Source organism: Thalassophryne amazonica, chromosome 2 (assembly GCF_902500255.1).
Source record: "Thalassophryne amazonica chromosome 2, fThaAma1.1, whole genome shotgun sequence".
NCBI classification, from domain to species: Eukaryota; Metazoa; Chordata; class Actinopteri; order Batrachoidiformes; family Batrachoididae; genus Thalassophryne; species Thalassophryne amazonica.
The window spans coordinates 38,100,284-38,123,713 of NC_047104.1; the positions used below are offsets into that span (position 1 = coordinate 38,100,284).

At 40.9% G+C, this 23,430-nt stretch overlaps 1 protein-coding gene across 1 annotated transcript in view; it reads left to right on the forward strand.

The window, feature by feature from the left end:
• Positions 1-23,430, forward strand: part of LOC117503539 (vacuolar protein sorting-associated protein 13C-like) — a 305,374-nt gene that overhangs the window by 203,018 nt on the left and 78,926 nt on the right. The window contains 10 exon segments of the mRNA XM_034162801.1: positions 1,711-1,800; positions 1,894-2,049; positions 2,992-3,256; positions 3,501-3,661; positions 10,724-10,845; positions 11,357-11,654; positions 12,220-12,609; positions 16,284-16,388; positions 20,132-20,293; positions 21,875-22,000. Coding sequence (XP_034018692.1) covers positions 1,711-1,800; positions 1,894-2,049; positions 2,992-3,256; positions 3,501-3,661; positions 10,724-10,845; positions 11,357-11,654; positions 12,220-12,609; positions 16,284-16,388; positions 20,132-20,293; positions 21,875-22,000 — 1,875 coding nt within the window.

Sequence of the window (23,430 nt, forward strand, 5' to 3'; positions counted from 1 at the left end):
GATCATCCTTGAGATGTTTCTACAGCTTATTTGTCCAACTGGGTTAATTTCAGTTGATTGGACAGTATTTGGAAAGACACACACCTGTCTACATATCATCATGGAGACACTGGACAGAGTGCTTGATCACCAGATGAGCGTCTAAGTGTTTTAGCTGGGCTCAATAGTTTAAAAATATCCCCTATAGGGTTTTATACCACTAAAACATTCTTGGCAAGCCTTATTTTAACTAATTTTGGGTGGCTTGAGATGAATTGAATTCAAGAATAATGAATGAAAAATTATATTTATGTTGTAATATTTGTATGATCAAAATTCTTTTTTTGCATATCTAAGTTAATAAATAACATTGAAAATGTTAAAAACATTAATATTTACATAGCATTTACTCTCTTCTTCAAAAATGTCACACAGTAATTTTTAATCCAGTGAAGCAGGCACTTCTGTCATCTGACAGTTTTGTTTGTTTGTTCAACAATTTGAGTGGGATTGCATTACTTTTTATTTTTAAACAATATAACACCTAATTGCCTTGTTTGAACAAGAGCTGAATCTGGACTGATTTATCAAACCTACTGTTTTAAATGAAAAACTTTGAGTCAGTTTTTCACTTTCCTCTTTCACTGACGCTGTGCCCCCACCCCCCCTCTCTCTCTCCAGCCCCCATCCCTCTCTGATCTCTCACGCACCTGCTGTTTTTCAAACACTGAGCTTTTTGGCCCACTTGGCTTTTTTTGCCCACTGTGGATAGAACCCAGTGTGTGAGATCACTTTTCTGGAAAGTCCCCAGGCCTGGAGAGTTCAACTCTGGGACATGGAAATTCAAAATTATCGTAATTTTTCAATGATATGTTGGATTTAAATCAGTGTTCTTTTTTTTTTTAAAGTTGTTTATTTAAATCTACACCCTTAGATTCAGTTCTCTGTCATGCTCTTTAAAAAAACAGCATACATTTTTCACACAAGATATGCTTTTGCATACATTTGAATATATCAGGTGTGTTTTTCTAAAAGCTATTACCTTGTCTGTGCAAAAAGACTATATACTTTATCCTTCTAAACATTTGTTAAATGTCATCAGTAACACACAACATAATCGTCTTCTGGCATTTGCATATCATCATAACATGTTTGTTATTAGCACATTGCTCTTTGGTAAAAATTACACCACAATATAAGGTCCCACAGTTGCTGCCAAAGGTGCATCAAGAAATTATTGAGCAAAGGGTGTGAATACTTATGTGCATGTGATTTTTTTTTTTAATAACTTTGCAAAAAAAAAGGTTTTTATGTTGTCATTATGGGGTGTTGGGAGTACAATTTTGAGGGGAAAAATGAATTTACTCCATTTTGGAATAAGGCTGTAATAGAGCAAAATGTGGAATAAGTGAAGCACTGTGAATACATTCTGGATGCACTGTGCATCTCACGGCTGACCTCACCAGGATCTACGAAAGGCCAAGGGGATGATCACATTTCACCTGGTTGTGGGATATAAATACCTACCTTCTAGATGTGGGGATGGCCCACTGGACTCCCTGGGTATGTGCCTATTATGACTCAAAGCTGTTCTGTGGTATGATGGATGCAGCAACATGTGGCACCAGTGCTTGTGACCAGACCTGATCTGACCTCAGTAAACCTTCATTGGTTAAAGTTTAAACTACACTGATTTTATTTGTGACATGTCAGTTATACCTTTGGTTGTAGGTGAACTACTTCAATGAGATCCACGCAGTGTGGGAGCCGCTGATAGAAAGAGTAGACAATGGAAAACGCAGATGGAACTTGGAAGTGGAGGTAAATCTGTCAGTCAGTCTGTGATTTATTTGATTGCACTTTGGTTACATCACCTTCTGGAAATACATATCACTGTCATTGCTGGTTCAATAGATGAAGAACAACCCAGTCCAAGACAAGAGCCCCGTTCATGGTGATGACTTCATTGTACTTCCTGAACCACGCACGGTCATCAGCATATGCTCAAAGGACACAATGAACATCACAGTCTCCCAGTGCAGCCTCAACATCTTCAAAAATCTTTCCAAGGTACGACACTGACATATCAGATATAAAAGAGAGACAAGCTAAGGTTAAGGTTGCACGCATCCATAAAACTAGTACACTGCATATCAAATACCTGTAATGCCGATGTACTCTATTGGTCTTCTATAACACTTGTGTACTAGTTAACACTTATTTGTAACCGTGATTGACTAACAAACATGCATAATGCTGATGTACTAGGCATCAGTCATCAATAATAGAACAGAATGGAGCCTTTATTGTCATTGTGCATGCATGCATACATACATACGACGAAATTTTTCCTCTGCATTTACACAATTCAACCACTAGGAGCAGTGGGCAGCCACAGTCCAGCACCCGGGGACCAACTCCAGATGTAGAGATGCTGCCTTGGTCAGGGGCAGAGAAAGGAGCAGACCCTAAATAAGCATGTTTTCTGATTGTCGGAGGTAAACCGGAGTGCCCAGAGGAAACGCACGCAGACATGGGGAGACCATGCTAACTCCACACAGAAAGGGCGGGAAGCAATCCCACGACCTTCTTGCTGTGAGGCACTAGTGCTAACCACAAAGCCACCGTGCCACCAATACCTAGAATGATGACATTCAAAGTATTGGATATCGGTAACACTGCTTTGCAAGGTACTGAACATTTGTACCGGTGGTATACAGCACTAGGTATAGAAAAGGTATCACTATGATATACTAGGTCTTAATCATTTCTAATGCATGGTGCAGCCCAAGCAGCGTGCCATATCCAGAACACTGACACACATAGTGTGGTCCATCTGAGGACATGTGAAACAAAAACACAAGAGATCCTTAACTCTGCAATACAAACTAGAACATCTGCTATAGTGACACACGAGTTATAAAACATTAACATCTCTGATTTGGGAAGTTGTGGACTTCCCTTTGCCTTTCACCTTAGTGGATTTGAAGTACCTACTTTTTTTTTTATCAGGGATTTTCTCAGGGCACAGCCTCCACCTCCAACTACTCTCTGAAGGAGAAAGCACCCTACACCATCCAAAATGCCCTTGGAATTCCTCTCATCATACAGCACAGTGCCAACCTGAGACCCGTGGGTTCATGGTTTCAGGGAAAATTGCATGAACTGTCGGTGGATCAGAGCATGGATCTAGAGCACTGTATGTTCCATTCCTCATCCCGTAGCAAGTTATCAGCCCTGCAACGCCAGGAAAGTGGCCTCTTCAGCCTTAGCGTTGGTAAGATTTGCATTCTAATGGCTTACATAATTCTGTGTGACTTAAACGTAAACTACTTATTCTTTTGTGATTTGCGCTAACATCAGTCTCGTTCTCATGACTGCACAGTATTAAAAGCACAGATTAATTTATAAACAGACTCCAGTCATCCAGTCAAAATCGATGGAAGTATCAAGCCTGTGTGTAAAAATGGGTACTATGTGCATACAGTGTGAAGATGGCTGACTTGTTTTTGGACCTACAGTTCCCTCTGGCTTCAGCGAGATCTCCAACATCTCTGTGGACAAACCAGGTCGGCGACTCTATAATATCCGAGGGCCGATGCTGCAGGAGGCAGTTTCTGTGCTGCTGCAGATTGATGCCGCTGAAGGCAACAAGGTCATCACTGTGCGCTCACCACTGCAGGTCTGTCTCACAAAGTCTCAGTGGACGGCATTATTAAGTCTTTGTTCCAGCAGCCAGTAAATTTCTCACTGCGTCGGCTAGTTTGTGATCAGAATCAAAGGTCAGGGTCACACCTCAGTGTAAGGAATCAGGACCTGAGATTAATATTTAGAATCAAAGATTGGTATCACAGGTCAGCAGTCAGGATGAAAGGTGAACAGTTGTGATCAAATGTTAGACTCAAAAACAAGAGTACAGATCAAAGACCAGCAATCAGGATCACAAATCAGTAGAAGAGTGATCAGGATCACAGGTTACCAATCATGCAAAAGTGAGTGGTCAGGATCAATTAGGATCAAAGGTGAGTGTTCAGGATGAAGTGAGCGCCTGTCCACCGGTGTACTTTTGTCCATGTATGGATGTGGAGAATGTTTTTTGTTTTGTTTTGTTTTTTGGACAGACATTTAGAACAGGCATGTCTAGGAGAGATGGCAGTGGAGTTTTTAGCCAGATTGCTTAATAAAATCTTGGAAGTGAGGATGCCTAAGGACTATAGACGAAATGTGCCCGTTCCTATTTTTTAGAACAAGGGTGATGTGCAGAACTACAGAGATAAAGATGATCAGCCACAGCATGAAGTTATGGGAAACAGTAATAGAAGTTAGGATTAGAAAATTGGTGAAGATCTGTGAACAGCAATATGGTTTCATGCCAAGAAAGAGCACAACAATGTAATGTTTGCTCCGAGAGTCCTGATGGAGAAGTATAGAGAAGGCCAGAAGGAGTTAAATTGTGTGTTTGTAGATTTAGACAAAGTTTATGACAGGGTGCCAAGAGAAGAGTTGTGGTATTGTATGAGGAAGTATGTGAGTGTAGTGCAGGACTTGTACAAGGACAGTGTGACAGCAGTGAGATATGCACTAGAAATGACACTCGTTCAAGGTGGAGGTGGGATTGCACCAAGGATCAGCTCTGAGCCCTTTCTTGTTCACAAAGGTGATGGACAGGTTGACAGATGAGTTCAGACAGGAGTCTCCATGGACTATGATGTTTGCAGATTACATTGTGATCTGTCGTGAAAGGAGAGTGCAGGTTGAGTCTAACCTGGAGATATGGAGATACAGTGAGGCAAATAAGTCTTTGATCCACTGTCGATTTTGCAAATTTTCCCACCAACAAAGAATGGAGAGGTCTGCAATTTTTATCATAGGTACACTTCAACTGTGAGAGACAGAATCTAAAAAAAAATCAGAAAATCACATTGTATGATTTTTAAATAATTAATTTGCATTTTATTGCATGAAATAAGTATCTGATACAGTAGAAAAACAGATCTTAGTATTTGTACAGAAACCTTTGTTTAAGATTACAGAGGTCAGACGTTTCCTGTAGTTTTTGACCAAGTGTGCACACTGCAGCAGGGATTTTGGTCCACTCCACCATACAGATCTTCTCCAGATCTTTCAGGTTTCAAGGTTCAGCTCACTCCAAAGATTTTCTATTGAGTTCAGGTCTGGAGATTGGCTAGGCCATACGACGATTCGTGAACGAAGGAAAAAAAAAAACAAAGTCGCAAATCATCGAGAAAAAGTGAACAAATGAGCTTTCACTTTTCCCATCACAGAATAGCCTGCAAATCAAGAGCGAAAAAGGAACAAAAGAACGAAACAAAACCAAAGCTAACGTTGACCTCAACGCTTTAAATGAAACGTTCACGATCACGGGACTGACGGCAGCTATAAAAGCCACACGCAGCCAACCTTTCCCTCATTTCCACAGGGCTTCCAGGTGCGTGATTTGTTTGTCTTCACATTCTTATCATGGTGTGTCTGTACTTGTCCTGAGGAGCTGTGATACCGTTACCGGCATCACATCTTATTTTTATGGTTTGTTTTTCCTGAGCCGGTCTGTGTGTCTTTGCTAAAAACAGTGGATTTGCAATGAGCCAAACAGCAGCTCCGCAGCGCACCTTTTCCAGCCAAAATGTGTCAGTCTGAACTTATTTCAAACAAATGCCACACCCACACACAGGCCAGCCACAAACGTTTGAAACATCCGTACATAGTTGATAAAACGTTCTTAACAATAATGTTAATGTATGAAAACTTTCAGCTGGTCTAGGCTTTAGTTATTGATTCATTCAGTTGTTGCGTTCATTCAATACGTCAGACTTGTGAGGTTGAAAGAAGTGTAAACAAAGTCGTTACAAAAAAAGCCTTACAAAAACTAAGCAAATGATAAGAAACTGTCAAGAACGACAGCGAAACAAAATATGGACGAATTGAGGTTTTCGGCGGCATTCGTTGAAATTTTTCCAGCCAGCTGCAGGAATGAAGCTGAATGGAGGTCAAAGTCCAGATTTCTTGTTTCACTTGGGCTTCATTGCCCTTCGTTAGTGCTGTGTGACTGGGCCTTTAGTGTGTTTAGGGTCATTGTCATGCTGGAAGACCCAGCCACGACCCATCTACAATGCTCTTACTGAGGGAAGGCGGTTGTTTGCTAAAATCTCATGATACATGACCCCATACATCCTCCCTTCAATACGAATCAGTCGTCTTGTCCCCTTTACAGAAAAGCAAACACGGTGAATGGAGTTGATACCAAAAGCTCTATTTTGGTCTCATCTGACCACATGACTTTCTCCCATGCCTCCTCTGGATCATCCAGATGGTCACTGGTGAACATCAGACATGCCTGGACATGTGCATGGAACCCCAGACCGAGGAAGATTGACAGTTATCTTGTGTTTCTTCCATTTTCTAATAATTACACCAACAGTTGCTGCCTTCTCACCAAGCTGCTTACCTGTTGTCCTGTAGCCCATCCCAGGCTTGTGGAGGTCTAACATTTTTGTCCCTGGTGTCTTTAGACAGCTCTTTGGTCTTGGCCATGGTGGATAGGTTGAAGTGTGATTGATTGATTGTGTGGACAGGTGTCTTGTGCAGGTAACAACAACAGGTGTAATTAATTCAGGTAAAAAGTGCAGAATAGGAGGGCTTCTTGAAGAAACACTAACAGGTCTGTGAGAGCCAGAATTCTTGCTGGTTGGTAGCTGATCAAATACTTATTTCATGCAAGTGCAGATTAATTATTTAAAAATCATACAATGTGATTTTCTGAGTTTTGTTTTTTAAGATTTTCACAGTTGAAGTGTACCTACGAGCAAAATTACAGACCTCTGCATTCTTGGTAGGTGGGAAAATTTGCAAAATCGACAGTGGATCAAATACTTAATACTGTATGCTCTGGAGAGCATTGGAATGAACATCCGTAGGAGCAAGATTGAGTACGTGTGTGAATGAGAGGGAGCCCAGTGGAAAAGTGCAGTTACAAGGAGTAGAAGTGGTGAAAGTAGATGAGTTTAAATACTTAGGGTTAACTCTCAAAAGCAATATGGTAGAGAGGTGAAGAAGAGAGTGCATTGAGGGTAGAGTGAGTGGAGAATGGGGTCAGGAGTGATTTGTGACTGAAGAATATATGAAGGTGACAGACAGTGAGATGTTGTACGGCTTAGAGACGGTGGCACTAACAAAAAGACAGGAGGCACAGCTGGAGGTGTGATTCTCTTTGAGAGCGGCAACAATGAACATATCAAAGGGACAGCTGAAGTGGGACGATGTGAAGACGAGAGAGAGAGAGAGATATATACTTTATTGATCTCACAGTGGAGAAATTATGTTTACACTCCAGTTACCTCAGACAGCAATTAGTCCACAATTATTACTTGTTTACCGTAATAATGGCACACATCAGAATTAAAGACAGCACATACACATTTGACATTGTTTGACATTTGACAAAGTCAGAGAGCTTGAGATGGTTTGGAAATGTGCAGAGGAGGGACCCAGGGTATATAGGGAGAAGGATGCTGAGGATAGAGCCACCAGGCAGGAGGAGAAGAGAGAGGCCAAAGAGGAGGTTTATGGATGTGCTGAGAGAGGACATGCAGGTGGTTGGTGTGACAGAGGAAGATACAGAGGACGGTGTGAGATGGAAACGATCTGCTGTGAGACCCCTAATGGGAGCGGCCAAAAGAAGTCATCGAGAGCGTTGTTTCCCAATCCTGGTCCTTGGGACCCAAAATACAGCATATTTTCCAGTCATTCCTACTCTAACTGCACATAATGAGCCAAATCAGGTGTGTTGTATTGTTCTGTTGCCCAGTGCTGATTGGCTGAACACTGGCCTGAGTAAATCGGGAATAAATGGAAAATGTGTAGTGCTGTGGGTTTTAAGGACCAGGATTGGGAAACACTGTTCTAGAGTAGACTGACTGAAATTTAGTTTTGGATCAATCACTAGGATCAATCACTTTTTCACCACACTGGTCATTTTTAATCATTGTCTGAATTCAAGCCTGTGATTGTTCCACTAACCCTTAATGGCTGCTTCATTCATGAGAAATCCTTTTTTGAAATATTAATTTCAGAATGAGTGAATAGAGCAGCTACCATGGCAGATTGATTAATCTGTATTAAACAGTTAACTTCTTTAAACTTCTCCCTTATTCGCTCAAGGTCACCACAGCGGAATCAATATGGATCTGCATGTTGTTTTGGCTCAAGTTTTACTCAAGGATGTCCTTCCTGACGCAGTACCATATGGAGTTAAATTTGTCTCATTAATACTTGCAAATACACAGAGGGTGATTTACAAATATCCCTTGATTTGTACATGTGATTTGTGATCCACAAACACAAATTTCTGATTTGTAACTTGTGTGTTGGGTTTTACAAATAAATGTCTATTTGTAAATATATAGTTTTTTCATTTGTAAAAAAAAAAAAAAAAAAGGCATTTGCAAAACTGAAAATTCTGTTTTGAAGTGTGATTCAGCATTTGTGGATCACCGAACACACGCATTCATCGTGTTGCTCACTTACGCAATATTGAGACATTCTCAGTGCAAAACTGCATAAATCCACAAACAAATAGCTTGCGATTCACACAAAGCAACACTGTCATACCTGCAAATGCAGAGTGAGTGATTTACAAATATTCCTCAATTTGGACACGTTTTGTGATCCACAAAAACAAATTTATGATTTGTAACTAGTGTGTTGATTTTTACAAATAAATCAGTATATGGAAACATATTGTTTTTTCATGTGTTTAAAAAAAAAAAAAAAATAGCACTTGCAAAACTGAAAATTCTGTTTGTGACGTGTGATTCAGCATTTGTGTATGTTTTTGTCAGTGCAAACTGTGTATCTGTGCAGTTAAATGTAAGTTTAAGGTGACGAGCTGCAAATGCACATTCCCACGAAGTGGGTGCTTTTCACGGCAGGGGTTCTGAATTCGGCACAACACCCCCCACCTGTCAAAATGCATAAAACAACACGCCCATCTACTGGATGGAAATGTGAATTGCAACTTATACTTGTATATTTGTGAAACTCTGAGCAGTTTTGCGCTCAGAATGTCTCAATATTGCATAAGTGAACAACACGATGAATGCGTGTGATCGATGATCTACAAATGCTGAATCACACTTCACAAGAGTTTTCAGTTTTGCAAATGCTTTTTTTTACAAATGAAAAAAACTATATATTTCCAAATGCACATTTATTTGTAAAAACCAACACACTAGTTAGAAACCAGAAAGTTGTGTTTGTGGATCACAAAACACGTGTACAAATTGAGGAATATTTGTAAATCACCCTCTGTGCATTTGCGGGTATGACAGTGTTGCTTTGTGTGAATCGCGAGCTGTTTTATTTGTGGATTTGTGTAGTTTTGCGCTGAGTGTCTCAATATTGTGTAAGTGAGCAACACGATGAATGCGTGTGTTTGGTTATCCACAAATACTGAATCATACTTCACAAACATAATTTTCAGTTTTCAGATGCCTTTCTTTAACAAATGAAAAAAAACATACATTTACAAATAGACATTTATTTGTAAAACCCAACACACAAGTTACAAATCAGAAATTTGTGTTTGTGGATCACAAAGCATGTGTACAAATCAAGGGATATTTGTAAATCACCCTCTGTGCATTTGCAAGTATTAATGAGACAGATTTAAGACGATAATACCATAGTACATGGTGAAGTGGCATGAGCGGTCTTGAACTGGGAACTTTCTGTGTGAAAGCAAATGCACTGATGACTACCCCCACACTGCCCTCAAGATGGCAACAAAATGACTCCAGTAGAATGTATAGTTGAATTGTCAACATGTACAATGACATTTGAAGAAATATGTATAGCCAGTTAGGTGCATTTTTTTGTTTATTTATTCCTAATATAAGGGTTTTATCACATATTACAACAAAAAATCTGTTGTATACTCATAAACCAGCCTTCATGAAATACAAGAAAAAAATCAATCATACACTTGTCTTATCAATTTTACTGCCCCGGAAATTGCGGCAATGAAGTCAGGGCGATACAAATCTTAAAACAGGGCAATACAAAAAAGACATCGAAAATACCAGTTTTTGTATCGCCCTGCTTTTCATCCAGTCAGGAGCCCCCATTTCTTAGTCCCACCAATGTCACACCCCCATTTTGTGTTACCCTGGTGACAAGTGCAGGATCCTGATACAGGATCCACATCATTTCATTCAACCAAGATGTCTGATCAAGGTGAGTTTTAGTCTCCGAAGCAGAGAGAATTCTACAACCTGAGTCTCATACTAAAGTTGTGAGACACCAAGAACTTAGTGAAGAGGACACTCATGACTTTATAGAGAGACACAAGAACATTCCATAATTTACATGCAGGTAAATCTACATGATTGACCTGCGTTATTTGTTCTACATGATTCATGTGTATGATTATTTTTTAATTATTTTGATGATTGTGTATATAGATCAGACCTACTGTGTTATGCTACTTATTATTAGCACAAGTGTTGAATGAACGTTGTTGGTATAGTGAGTAAATGAGTTGTTATTAAGTGGAGTTGATTATAATTATATGGTTCTTGTTCTTTGTTTTTGTTGTAATATGTGATAAACAGTGGTAAGGAAAAACTACCACTGTTTATTGAATATAAGTTGAAAAGACAAATACATGGTTGATATGAGCATCCAAGTGAAATTGACAGATCACTTCTATTTGTGTTTAACTTTTCAGATAAAGAATCACTTTTTGGTGCCATTCATCATTCTGAAATACTGTCCAGAATCTAGGAACTTTAAGAAAGTTGGAGAGGCTCAACCTGAAACAGAGTTTCACATCATCTTAGACAGCTACAGGTAATCCTCATAGTAACCACACACTCTTCTGCTCATGGGCAGTAGGGAATATGGGTTATTTAACTGGCAACACTATTGCTGATGTCCATTTCAGTCTCAAATATTATTTATAATGTGATGTCCCTTGCTTTTTTGCCTTATCTGTTTCTAGATGTATCTCCTAGCACAAGGGTTACGAGTCCTGCTACTGAAGATCACCTGCCTTGTATGTTTTCCAGCCTACTGATAATTAGCTAATTTAGATTTGCTCAGCCAATCAGGATTGAGAAAACACCAGACCTGATGAATCAGCCGTGACTGCAGCAGGTACACGTGGAAAACATGGAGGACATGCTGGGCAGGTGATCTCCAGGAGCAGGGAGAATAAAAGTACTGAGAGCAAGAGCATGATTAATTTGTCGTTGTGTGGTTAACCTATGGTGTACAGTTTCTCAGCTTGATTTTGTCTTCAGGTATATAGTGGGTTGTAACAGTTTCCATGTTGTGCTGGCGTGGTCCCTCTGTACTTCAGGTCCCAGCTATTTGTGCAACCATCTGGCTCTCTGGCCAATCAGTATGGCCCGTCATCTTCCTGCATTTCATGGAAGGAGCAGATCCACCATAGCTCAGAGGTGCATTCTGTGCTACAGTGCCCGGCGAATGACAGCAGCTTACTCCCACTGATGGTCAGCACGTTGGCCGTGCCTGATGAACTGTGCCATATTGCCAGCCATGGCGAGGAGGACTGGGACCCTGCCTATGTCATCCACCTCCATCCTGTTGCCACACTGCGCAACCTGCTGCCTTACACTGTCCGCTACATGCTGGAGGTGTGTTCAGTTCAGACAATCGACAGACAGTAGCTGCATTTAGTTTAATACAGAAACATTTGGAAATCACTTTACTTTGTTTATTTTGAAATGACGTACAAAATAAGTGGAATGACTCTACTTTGTGCCAGGTGAAGTACTTGCAAAGGGAATTCTCAACTGTGCAAAGTAATTGCACTGCATCAGTCATTAAGCATGTTAAAGCACAGTTTGAGTACGAGTGAATAATGATCATCTTCATGCTGTAATATTAGTCTTTAATCAATATAATCTATTATTATATGGCTACGACGGCACACACGCTCTGATTGACTGATTTCCTGTCTGATATTTTCCCATATCAGTTACCATCGGTCTGGATTGCGTATCAGTTTTGCAAGTTTGTTTACAATGTTCACGGTGCGAAATAAAACAAAAAGCGAACAAAGAAGTTATGAGCAATGAAGAGGACCATTGATGGAATTAACAGCACATGAGCTGGATAATAATAATCCTTTAATATGGATTCGCCAAATCCAGTTCATACTGATCTATAATCTGATGTAGTTGGATCTTTCTTTTACAGCGTTCAGCAGATTCCTACGAGCTCCAGGAAGGAAGCACATCTGACCTTCTAAATGCTCATGTTGCAAGTGAGATGATGGATTTGGTGCTGCTCAGATACCAGGGCCGCGACTGGTATGGACACATATGTATCGATCCAGAAATGCCTGAGTTCTTCTCCGTCTGTCTCATCTGTGACTCAGACAGCAGTATGACTGTAGACGTGAGCATGCATGTATCGAGGACACCGAGCCGCCTGGTGATGTCCCTTTTCAGTCCGTACTGGATCATCAATAAGACATCTCGCGTGTTGCAGTATAGAGCTGAAGACATTGCAATGAAGCACCCATCAGACTTCAGAGATGTCATCCTGTTCTCCTTCAAAAAGAAGAACATCTTCAGCAAGAACAAGGTAGGATGACACAAATTCAGAACAGATGCTCATAAAGTGACATAGGATACCTACTGATCATTTCTAAAGATTCAGAATAAATCCCTTGTCGTACTACAGATTATTTTATATTTAATGTCATTAGTGAAAGGTGTAATCATTAAGTAAGATACTTACTAAGTATTAGACTAGCATTATGTGATAAAAGATTAGGTTATGTAGGTAGGTCAGATGTAACTGGGGTGGAACGATAGACTAACTCCATGATATGATACACATTACAATGACAATGCACCTATCACGTATCATGTTGCATTACCGTTCACATTAATTAAGTAATTCATTAATTACTGGTAATCCTTGATGGTATCTAAAGACTTGATTATGTGACAAAGCTATCCAATACCATAACAGTCTCCATTTTAGGACACGTAGCATCTTCAATGCTCTCACTGATGGAAGGAGGTTTTGGCTTAAAATCTCATGATACATGGCCACGTTCATTCTTCCCTTAACACAGATCAGTCATCTTGTCCCTTTTGCAGAAAAACAGCCCCAAAGCATGATGTTTCCACCCCTATGCTTCACAGTAAATATGACAAACATGACTAGTTGAGTTTTTACTAAAAACTTCTATTTTGGTTTCATCTCACCACATTATATTCTCCCAGTCCTCTTCTGGATCATCCTGGCAAACTTCAGACGGGCCTGGACATGTACTGGCTTAAGCAGGGGGACACGCCTGGCACTGCAGGATTTCAGTCCCTCTCTGCGTAGTGTGTAGCCTTTATTACTCCATCAGGCAACCTCCGTGGAGATCTGGGATTTTTGCTCACCGTTCTCATGATCATTTTGACCCCACGGGATGACATCTTGCGTGGAGCCCCAGATCGAGGGAGATTATCGATGGTCTTGTATGTCTTCCATTTTCTTACAGTTGCTCCCACAGTTGATTTATTCACACCAACCTGCTTGCCGATTGTAAATTCACTCTTCCCAGCCTGGTGCAGTTCTACAATGTTCTTCCTGGTGTCCTTCGACAGCTCTTTGGTCTTGGCCGTGGTTAAGTTTGGATTCTGACTGTTTAAGGCTGTGGATAGGTGTCTTTTTCACAGATAATGAGTTCAAACAGGTGCCATTAATACAGGTAACAGGTGGAGGATAGAAGAGCGTCTTAAAGAAGAAGTTACAGGTCTGTGAGAGCCAGAAATCTTGCTTGTTTGTGGGTGACCAAATACTTATTTTCCACCACAATTTACACATAAATTCTTTAAAAATCCTTCAATGTGATTTCCTGGATTTTTTTTTTCTCATTTTGTCTGTCATAGTTGGAGTGTACCTATGATGAAAATTACAGACCTCTCTCATCTTTCTAAGTAGGAGATCTTGCACAATCAGGGACTAACTAAATACTTGTTGGCCCCACTGTAGTTCTTTCGGTCATCACCCAACCCTCATGACCATAGGTAAGAGTAGGAAAGAAGATTGATCAGTAGATCGAGAGCTTTACATTTTGGCTCAGCTCCCTTTTCATCACAATAGTATGGCAGAGCGTATGCAAGACCATCCCTACTGTGCCAATTCTCCAGCCAATCTCATGCTCCATTATCCCCTCAGTCGTGAACAAGACCCCAAGATACTAGAACTTCTTCACTTGAGGCAAGACCTCATTCCCTACCCGGAGTAGGCAATCCAACGGTTTCCTGCTGAGAACCATGGCCTCAGATTTAGAGGTGCTGATCCTCATCCCAGCCGCTTCACACTCAGCTGCGAACCGATCCAGTGAGTGTTGGAGGTCACAGAGTGATGAAGCCAACAGGACCACATCATCTGCAAAAAGCAGTGATGAAACCCTGGGCCCACCAAACTGGAAACCCTCCTCCCCCCGACTCTGCCTCAATATCCTGTCCATGAATATCACAAACAGGATTTTTAACATGGCACAGCCCTGGCGGAGGCCAACCCCCACCAGAAACGAGTCCGACTGCTGAGCACCCAAATACAGCTCTCACTTTGTGAGTACAGAGATGGATGGCCCTTGAATACACCACAAAGACAAGATATTTAATGTTCAAACTGACAAACTTTATTGTTTTTGTGCAAATATTTGCTCATTTTCAAATGCATGCCTGCAACATGTTTCAAAAAAGCTGGGACAGTGGTATGTTTACCACTGTGTTACATCACCTTTCCTTCTAACAACACTCAATAAGTGTTTGGGAACTGAGGACACATTGTTGAAGCTTTGTCGGTGGAATTCTTTCCCATTCTTGATTGATGTACGACTTCAGTTGTTCAACAGTCCATAAAAAAGGGGTCTCCATTCTCGTATTTTGTGCTTCATAATGTGCCACACATTTTCAACGGGCAACATGTCTGGACTGCAGGCAGGCCAGTCTAGTACCCGCACTCTTTTACTATGAAGCCATGCTGTTGTAACACGTGCAGAATGTGGCTTGGCATTGTCTTGCTGAAATGAGCAGGGATGTCCCTGAAGAAACATTGCTTGGATGGTAGCATGTGTTGCTCCAAACCTGGATGTACCTTCAGCATTGATGGTGCCATCACAGATGTGTAAGTTGCCCATGCCATGGACATGAACACAGCCCCATACCATCACAGATGCTGGCTTTTGAACTTTGCGCTGGTAACAATCTGGATGGTCTTTTTCCTCTTTTGTCTGGAGGACACAACGTCCTTGATTTCCAAAAATAATTTGACGTGGACTCATCAAACCACAGCTCACTTTTCTAATTTGTGTCTGTCCAGTTCAATTGAGCTCGGGCCCAGAGAAGGCGGCAGCATTTCTGGATGTTGTTGATGTATGGCTTTCGCTTTGCATGGTAGAGTTTTAACTTGCACTTGTAGATGTAGCGACGATCTGTGATAACTGACAATGGTTTTCTGAAGTGTTCCTGAGCCCACATGGTGAGATCCTTTACATAATGATGTCGGTGTCGGTTTTTAATGCAGTGCCACTTGAGGGATCGAAGGTCACGGGCATTCAGTGTTGGTTTTCGGCCTTTCCGCTCATGTGTAGAAAGTTCTCCAGATTCTCTGAATCTTCTGATTATATTATGGACTGTAGATGATGGAATCCCTAAATTCCTTGCAATTGAACGTTGAGAAACTTTGTTCTTAAACTGTTGGACTATTTTTTCACACAGTTGTTCACAAAGTGGTGATCCTCGCCCCATCTTTGGTTGTGAATGGGTGAGCCTTTTGGGGATGCTCCTTTTATACCCAATCATGACACTCAGCTGTTTCCAATTAACCTGTTCACCTGTGGAATGTTCCAAACAGGTGTTCTTGAGCATTCATCAACTTTCCCAGTCTTTTGTTGCCCCTGTCCCAGCTTTTTTGAAATGTGTTGCAGGCATCCATTTCAAAATGAGCAAATATTTGCACAAAAACAATAAAGTTTGTCAGTTTGAATATTAAATATTTTGTCTTTGTGGTCTATTCAATTGAATATAGGTTGAAGAGGATTTGCAAATCATTGTATTCTGTTTTTATTTACATTTCACACAATGTCTCAACTACATTGGAATTGGGGTTGTATTTCATGCTGCAGATTAATGAAGGATTAATTTACTTTTGAAATTATGTCTCAGTGCATTGTGGGTCTTTTTGTTTTGGGGATCATGGTGGGGCTTTCTTACCATTGGTGTCCCTGATCTGTTTGTGTTTTGCAGCTCCAGCTTTGTATTTCTACAAGCTCTTGGTCTGATGGATTCTCTTTGGACACAGTGGGAAGTTATGGCTGTGTTCGCTGTCCTGCCACCAACATGGACTACCTGGTAACAAAATTTAAAGTTTGCCATTATCCTGTAATTATGTTTGTAACCTGTTGGTACTTATTTCTGGATACCCTAACCTGATAGGGATGAGGGTCAGTGACTCCCCTTTGCAGGTTACTTTCCCAGCCAGGGCTGGTACCCATTTATAGCTGGATGGACTGGGACAATGCAGTTGAAGTGTCTTGTCCAAGGGCAAAGGTAACAAGGGGTACAGACCTATTATTAAACTCGAATCTATATATTGTTTGTCCAACTCCTACCACAGAATTACCTCTACAATATAAATTAAGACCATATTAGATTGCTTGATCTTAGATTGAATTTGATTTCTACAAGTTTGCCCAAAACCTACTGGATGACTTGTTAAATCTTCAAGACAATTCTCCACTCATTTGTGGGTATCACCAGTGGTGGGCTCAGCTAACCAAAACGTTAGCTTTGAAGGTGATCACAAACCCAAAAATGAGCACACGGAAAAATAAATAAATAAATAAATAAAATTAAACCCCAAACACTGTCATCATCTTTATCAAAAGAAGACATAGTTTATCTCTATAGTGGTAAGCTGCATGGAAGAACGAGCCAGAGCTTTTGTCTTTATGCACCCTGCCAAACACCCAAACCCAAAACTCCCATAATGCATTGCAGCAGCAATCAATGGTGTGTCTGCTTTAAAGACAGCGTGTACATGCAAATCTTTACCTTTTTTATGTAAAAAGAATTATTGCTGTATTTTTATGTCAAGACAAAACTTGTGTGTTTTATTTTCTGTGGGGAAGCTCATGCTGGGGTGTAGATTTTACCAGTCAAATTGAACGCAACACAGGTGAGCCATTCTTGAATTGTTGAGCTGCTGCTGCAATGCATTATGCGAGTTTGGTTTTGGTTTTTATTATTATTATTATTTTAGTACATGTTGGTTTAGTAGTGTTAGTGTTACAGATTTGTTGTTTTTGTAGTTCAAGTAGTGTAGTTATCTTAGTGAAATGTTATGTTGTGACCATGAGTGAAAAGTGTCTTGCATTTGATGTCTTCTGCAACCGTCTGTGTTGTTGTGTGTGAAAAGGAAATGACACTGTTTTGCGGCAGCCTAGAGTGCTTTGATAGAGTGGAGACATGATGAGTCGAAAAAAAAATCATGTGACCAAGCCTGACACGCACCTGTTAAATCAGACACAAACAGCTGTGATTTGACACATTACTGCTTTCAATCCTTCGTTTCCCATCATGTTATAGTAGTTTTTATAGTGTGCACGCTGAAAAATGGATCAGAAAAGTCCGCACATTTACAGCACAAAGTCGAAAAAAGATGAAATTGTACAGCTTACCTTTGATTTGGAGGTGATGATTGTAGAAAGAAAAGCTTGTTGAGGGTCAGATTAGTTCAAAGCATAATCCAGAGACGGAGAACTTTAAAACTGTCATGCAATGACTTGCATGACCGGAGTTACTTAGCTGCAGCTACATAAATCAGGCTTTAAATTAATTAAATAAATCATCATAAATTGTAAATTTATGTAAATTTGATAGCTTAACTATTTTTATATTTATTTCGATAGCACCTGTACCTGGATGTGTTGCTGTATGTGGTTAAATGATTTTAAAAACTGTTGAAAACATAAAAGGTTCATTCAGTAGTTCAGCGCAGTTGGAACCAAAATGACGCCTTGTTCTCAGTTGATGCCACACGCTGCTCAGAATGCCGCTCTCATTGGACCGACATCTCTGCTATTATGGAACTGTGGGATAACTCCCACCCACAGATTGAGCTCACCGGACTACTTTCGCCACCCTGCTCAGCGTACCGCTCTCGTTGGCGCGACAACCCACAGAACGTGTCTCTTCCCAGATAGATCTCTTTCAGTGCAGCTTCTTGTTCTGACTTTAACACGAAGTTAACACCCAAGTCTTTCATCGCCAACTGTCAATGGTCATCAAAACATTCCAGTTGTATCTTTCTGAACTCTTCCACATCAAACTCTATCGTGTTGATGTTTACAATGTGCTTGAGCAATAACAGGTGAAGTTGCTCATAAAGTTTAAGTTTCTTAAATATTTATTATGGCCACTCTTAAAACTTCAGTTGTCTTTATAATTTTATTACTGGTAAATTTTAGAATTAATGTTGATGAGATATACTCATTATCAATTATCTGGGAGTGTGTTGTTAGCACCCAAGTCTTTCATCGCCAACTGTAAATAGTCATCAAAACATTCCAGTCATATCTTTCTGAACTCTTCCGCATCAAACTCCATCGTGTCAATGTTTACAGCTCATAAACTTTTAAGTTTCTTAAATATTTATTATGGCCACTCTTAAAACTTCAGTTCTCTTTATAATTTTATTACTGGTAAATTTTAGAATTGATTTAGATGATATATACTCATTATCTCACAGCAGTATATTACAATTATCTGGGAACTACTTTTTGAGCAGGAATTCATCAAGCACATCGGCCGTGGGCGCGTACTAACACAGAATCCCCAGAAACTGGAAATTTGTTCAGCCATAACGAGAGCGTCCACTTTTAGCTTGTCATAAGCTAAACTAGTGTGTGGATGAGTGTGGATGCCATTCTCTCTAATCAAGGCACTCTACGGCAGCCGGCCCGCCCCCTTCTGCTGGGACAGGGCTGAGCTCCTCACAGCGGCCTGACTGTTGCAGACACACAACATGCAGGAACTAACATGTATGATTTTAAGGTTTACAAATGTTTTTGACTGTTAAGCTTTGCTCACTATACCAGCAAAAAAAATGTTAGCGGACTGAAAGTTAGCAGAACTAAATTTAACTGAAGCTAATTAGTCCACTGGTGATTTGTCAAGTTAGCTGAAAAGCTAATCTGCTAACAAAAAAGTTATCTTCGCTAATTAGCGGTTAGAAGATTAGCAGAACTGTTCCCACCACTGGGTATCGCTTACCTTTATTGGCTGATAAAGAGGCTGCAGACGACCACTGCCCAGTCAGTGGTGGTCCTACAGCGACATGATGCAATGATCCTTCTGGTTCCATTGGTCAGTCCCCAGGACCATCTCTTTCAGCATTGTGCTTATGGTGTGGGTTGGCCGTGCTTTCTTTGGACAGTGGTGGGGGCAGTGAGGTTGTGGAGGTCTTGAACCTGCTGCTAACTTGTGACTCCGGGAGACTGAACATTGGGAATGTTTTTAAGATTTTTTTTAACTGACTGATGATTCCACTTGTGTTTTATTTCATGGGTCAATTATCTTTACTGCTTGGACAACTGGTTAATATAACCACTGACCTTATGAGTAGTTAGATGCTTAGCTGCATTGTCTCTGTCTTGTGTATTTGACCATTTTTTGTTGTGCTTTATCTTCTTTGTTAATTTGTTATTGGTAGTATGGCCAGAGCAGATGGTCACCCCTCTGAGTCTGGTCTGCTTGAGGTTTCCTACAATAAAAAAAATGCCTGAGTTTTTTTCTTACCAGTGTTGCCAGTGTGCTTGCTCAGAGGGTGAGTAATGGTCGAACCTACCTTTGTGAAGCTCCTTGCTGTGACTTATGTTGTGTTATGGCTGTATATAAATAAATCTAATTCATTACTAAGATCCTTTGTTGACATTGTAATGACTTCAGGCAAATGGGCTTGTAATTGATTATTTGGTCTTTGATGGAAGTGAATGACATGGCACAACATCAAACTCTGTAAGGTTTCTAACATAGCTTTCAGTTTGCAAAGTTACTCAAACAGAATCTCTTTCATACATTTTTTATGTTTCCAGGTGGGCGTGAGCATCCAGATGAGCAGTTTCAACCTAACCAGGATTGTTACCATGAGGCCCTTCTACACTCTGTTTAACAAGTCTTTATATGAGTTGGAGATTGGAGAGGTCCACAGCCTAACCAATAAAGTTATCAGGTGGCACTATGTCATCTCCAAAGAGGTAAATCTGACTGCTGCAAGGTGTGTCTGTGATACAAGTCCAAGTCCACCGGTATCATCTCATGTAAACCTGGAGCCTTTTTAAGAACTACTAACCTAGAGCATTGTCCTACAGTCCCCAGTCTAAATCAGATGATATCATCCAGTCTAATTTTTAGCCTAATTTTTAGCCTTTAACCATCTAAATTTAATGTCATCATGACCAAAGTACAGAAGCATTGTCCAGCCTCATACCCCCATCACACATATGCCAATTGAGGCTGAATTGCATCAGAATGACACGTCTGGCCACAATCTGGAAATATTGACTTGCGGTCCGAAGACCAACGGACAGCAGTCTGTGAGCATCTACATATTTGGTCCCGTTTGTTCGGCTGTGTTGCACATGTTCAAAACATGCTTGGCACCATCGAGATGAAACGCACATCTGAAGGTGGTCTATATGCAGTTTTTGCATCATCTGATTGCAGTCTACATATTTTGACGGCATCAAAACAGCATCTGAAACTATCTGATCGTGGTTGATTGAGCTCTAGGATCGATCGGTCACACCATGTTATGGGATGTCCACCTCCACTGGACACCTGCCCAGGAAATGTCGATATGTAATAACATTTATGTGGCACACATTCATCATATACAGTGAATGTGAACAGTACACAATCAAACCGAAAGCACCGTGTGCCGCTGTGCCTCTCTGTGGTCTCATACGCATTAATGCGCCATAGCGTACATCAGGCATGGATCTCACCTCTGTAATATACATATTATTACCTGTCACCATCTAAACTCTGCAGGAGGTGTGACGTGGAACTGTATCCCAGGCCGTGACAACGTTAATGAACATGAAACTCACCTCCAGCACGGAATCATGATCCTTTCACAGTGCAGAGTGCACAGGAACCAAACAACAGCCTGCGGTGAAAAGCCTCTCACCTCGGCCGCAAAAATTAAATCCCATGTGATAATCCAACCACCATCATGGTTTACAGACGCGCTTAGTGGCTCATGCAGCCTTTCTGAACACAAACACACACACACACACACACACTCCGCCTCCCACTTCAGTCCTGTGTTTGCCATCCAGACGTTTGGACATCGGGCAGTCTTTTATGGCCTTCTGACAGCAGTCTGTGTTATCTACCTGCTGTCTACATGCACTTTGGATGCCATCCTGCAAGTGTGAATGAGGTAATGTGGATGCGTTCTGACCTCTTTTCCTCCCAGCTGCGTCCAATGATGGTAATATTTGCTGTTTTGACCTGGTTCCTGCACATTCTTGCTATGTGTGATGGGGGCTTTAATCTAATCCTGGTTGTATTCTCCAATGTAAATCTAAATCAAAATCCACCTGTACCCTTCTTTCAAAATGTACACATAACTGTATCCTTATATCTAATTAGACCCAAAAGGGATACTGATTGCTGCAACTGGTTCCACTGTTCATTTTTGATGATGACTGAAGTGTTTTTCTTCTACTTTTTTCAGTCCAGTGCTGTTTTCTTAGTAGAGAAACAGTCTATTCTATAGCAAAACTGTAATTTCTTTCCTTTGTGTTGTTTGTGCTGTTGTTGTGTTGCAGTGCCTTCCTCTGTGGCCAGAGAACAATGTGAGCAAATTGTGTGTTCGTGTGGTTGGATCTGAGTCGTATTCCAGGTTCTTTTTCTTCAACAGACAGGACAGCGGCACCTTACTCAGCATGGATGTGGTCAGTACTTCAGTTATTTTATCATTTTTTCTGAGGAGTCTCTTATGTTAGAGACTGATTTAGTTACAATTCTGTATTAAAAGTGTTTTTGTAAAAATACATTTTCAGTACAAGTATTCAGTGACGAGAACACTTCCATTTGCTGTTACTTTCTAATTAGTGACCGGAATGGTCTGGCTTTACCCCCAAGAATTCAACCACATCCTAGCTCTGTGAGTTCTCATGGAAGGCAAGTGTGAGTTTTGGCAGTGCTTCTTTTGATTTTCCCAAAGTGTTGGATTTGGTTGACCTTGCTACTCTCTAGGACAACCTGAGAATTCCTTATAAAGTTTTTGTACATCATAGCCATCCTATACACAGGTACTGTGACTGCTGTGAGGAGCGGGAGCACGGATCGCTGACTATTTCCAGTATATACAGGAGTTCTGGTTCCTACTTTGTTAAATCCTCACATTGACCAGGTGTGAGGTTGGGTTGTGTGCCTTTGCTGGAAATATTTACTAACATTGACTTCACAGATGGTGCTGTGACCTTTGTTGAATCAATACGCTGACTGCAGTCATCGTGGCAATCCTTCGTGGTGAGGAAAATGGTCTTTTGATTGATTCCTGAACAGGATGAACAGGGTAGTTTTGACATACAGTGTTAACACTGCCTGTGGTAGCTGTAGGATGCTTCTGTCGGTCAGGATCTTACTTTCTCTCTTTCCTCTTTCTCATCTTCTCCTCTGTTGTTTGTCCACAATTTTTCAAAGAGTTCCACTCCCGTGTGGATTATTGCTCGCCAGCTAGCTCAGTCCGTCCCGTGTTCTTCCCAAGTCTTCCAGTTGATGGAACAGCTCTTGAGGTTGTGCTTCAGGAGGTCCTTGTACTGTTTCTTCTGCCCTTCTCTCAACCTTTCACTCAGCTGGTAGTAGAAGATCGGCTTGGGAAGTCGACCGTCATCCATCGTAATGACATGACCCACCCACCGAAGCTGGTTCTTGGTGTTGACACACTCTGTGCTCTGTAACTGGGCTTCAGCCATGACACTGATGTTGGTACGATAGGGTTGGTATAAGTATGTCTTTGTGGACAAGGTCTCTGGTGTTGACTGACTGCAGTACTTGAGAAGCTAAGTGATGAATTGGAGTGTCTCTGGGTTTTAATTGTTCTGGACAAAGGCTAAGATCCAGACTTTCCTTGGTTTCTTCACCTTGGCCATCAGAATTGTGTTGGTAGGCTGTGAAAGTGTCGAACTTGTAAAGACATTCACTTATATTTCCAGTGAGCACTTATTTTTCTGGGGTTTTTGGACTTTGAGTTTGAGAGACGTTTGGGAAGATTTTATGGAGTAGTGTGGTCGTTGGACAGACGTGTTTGGTAATGCCTATGTATTTGAAAGTCCATGTCTGTAGGTATGTCTTTTGTGTCTTTTGTAGTCTCTTTTGT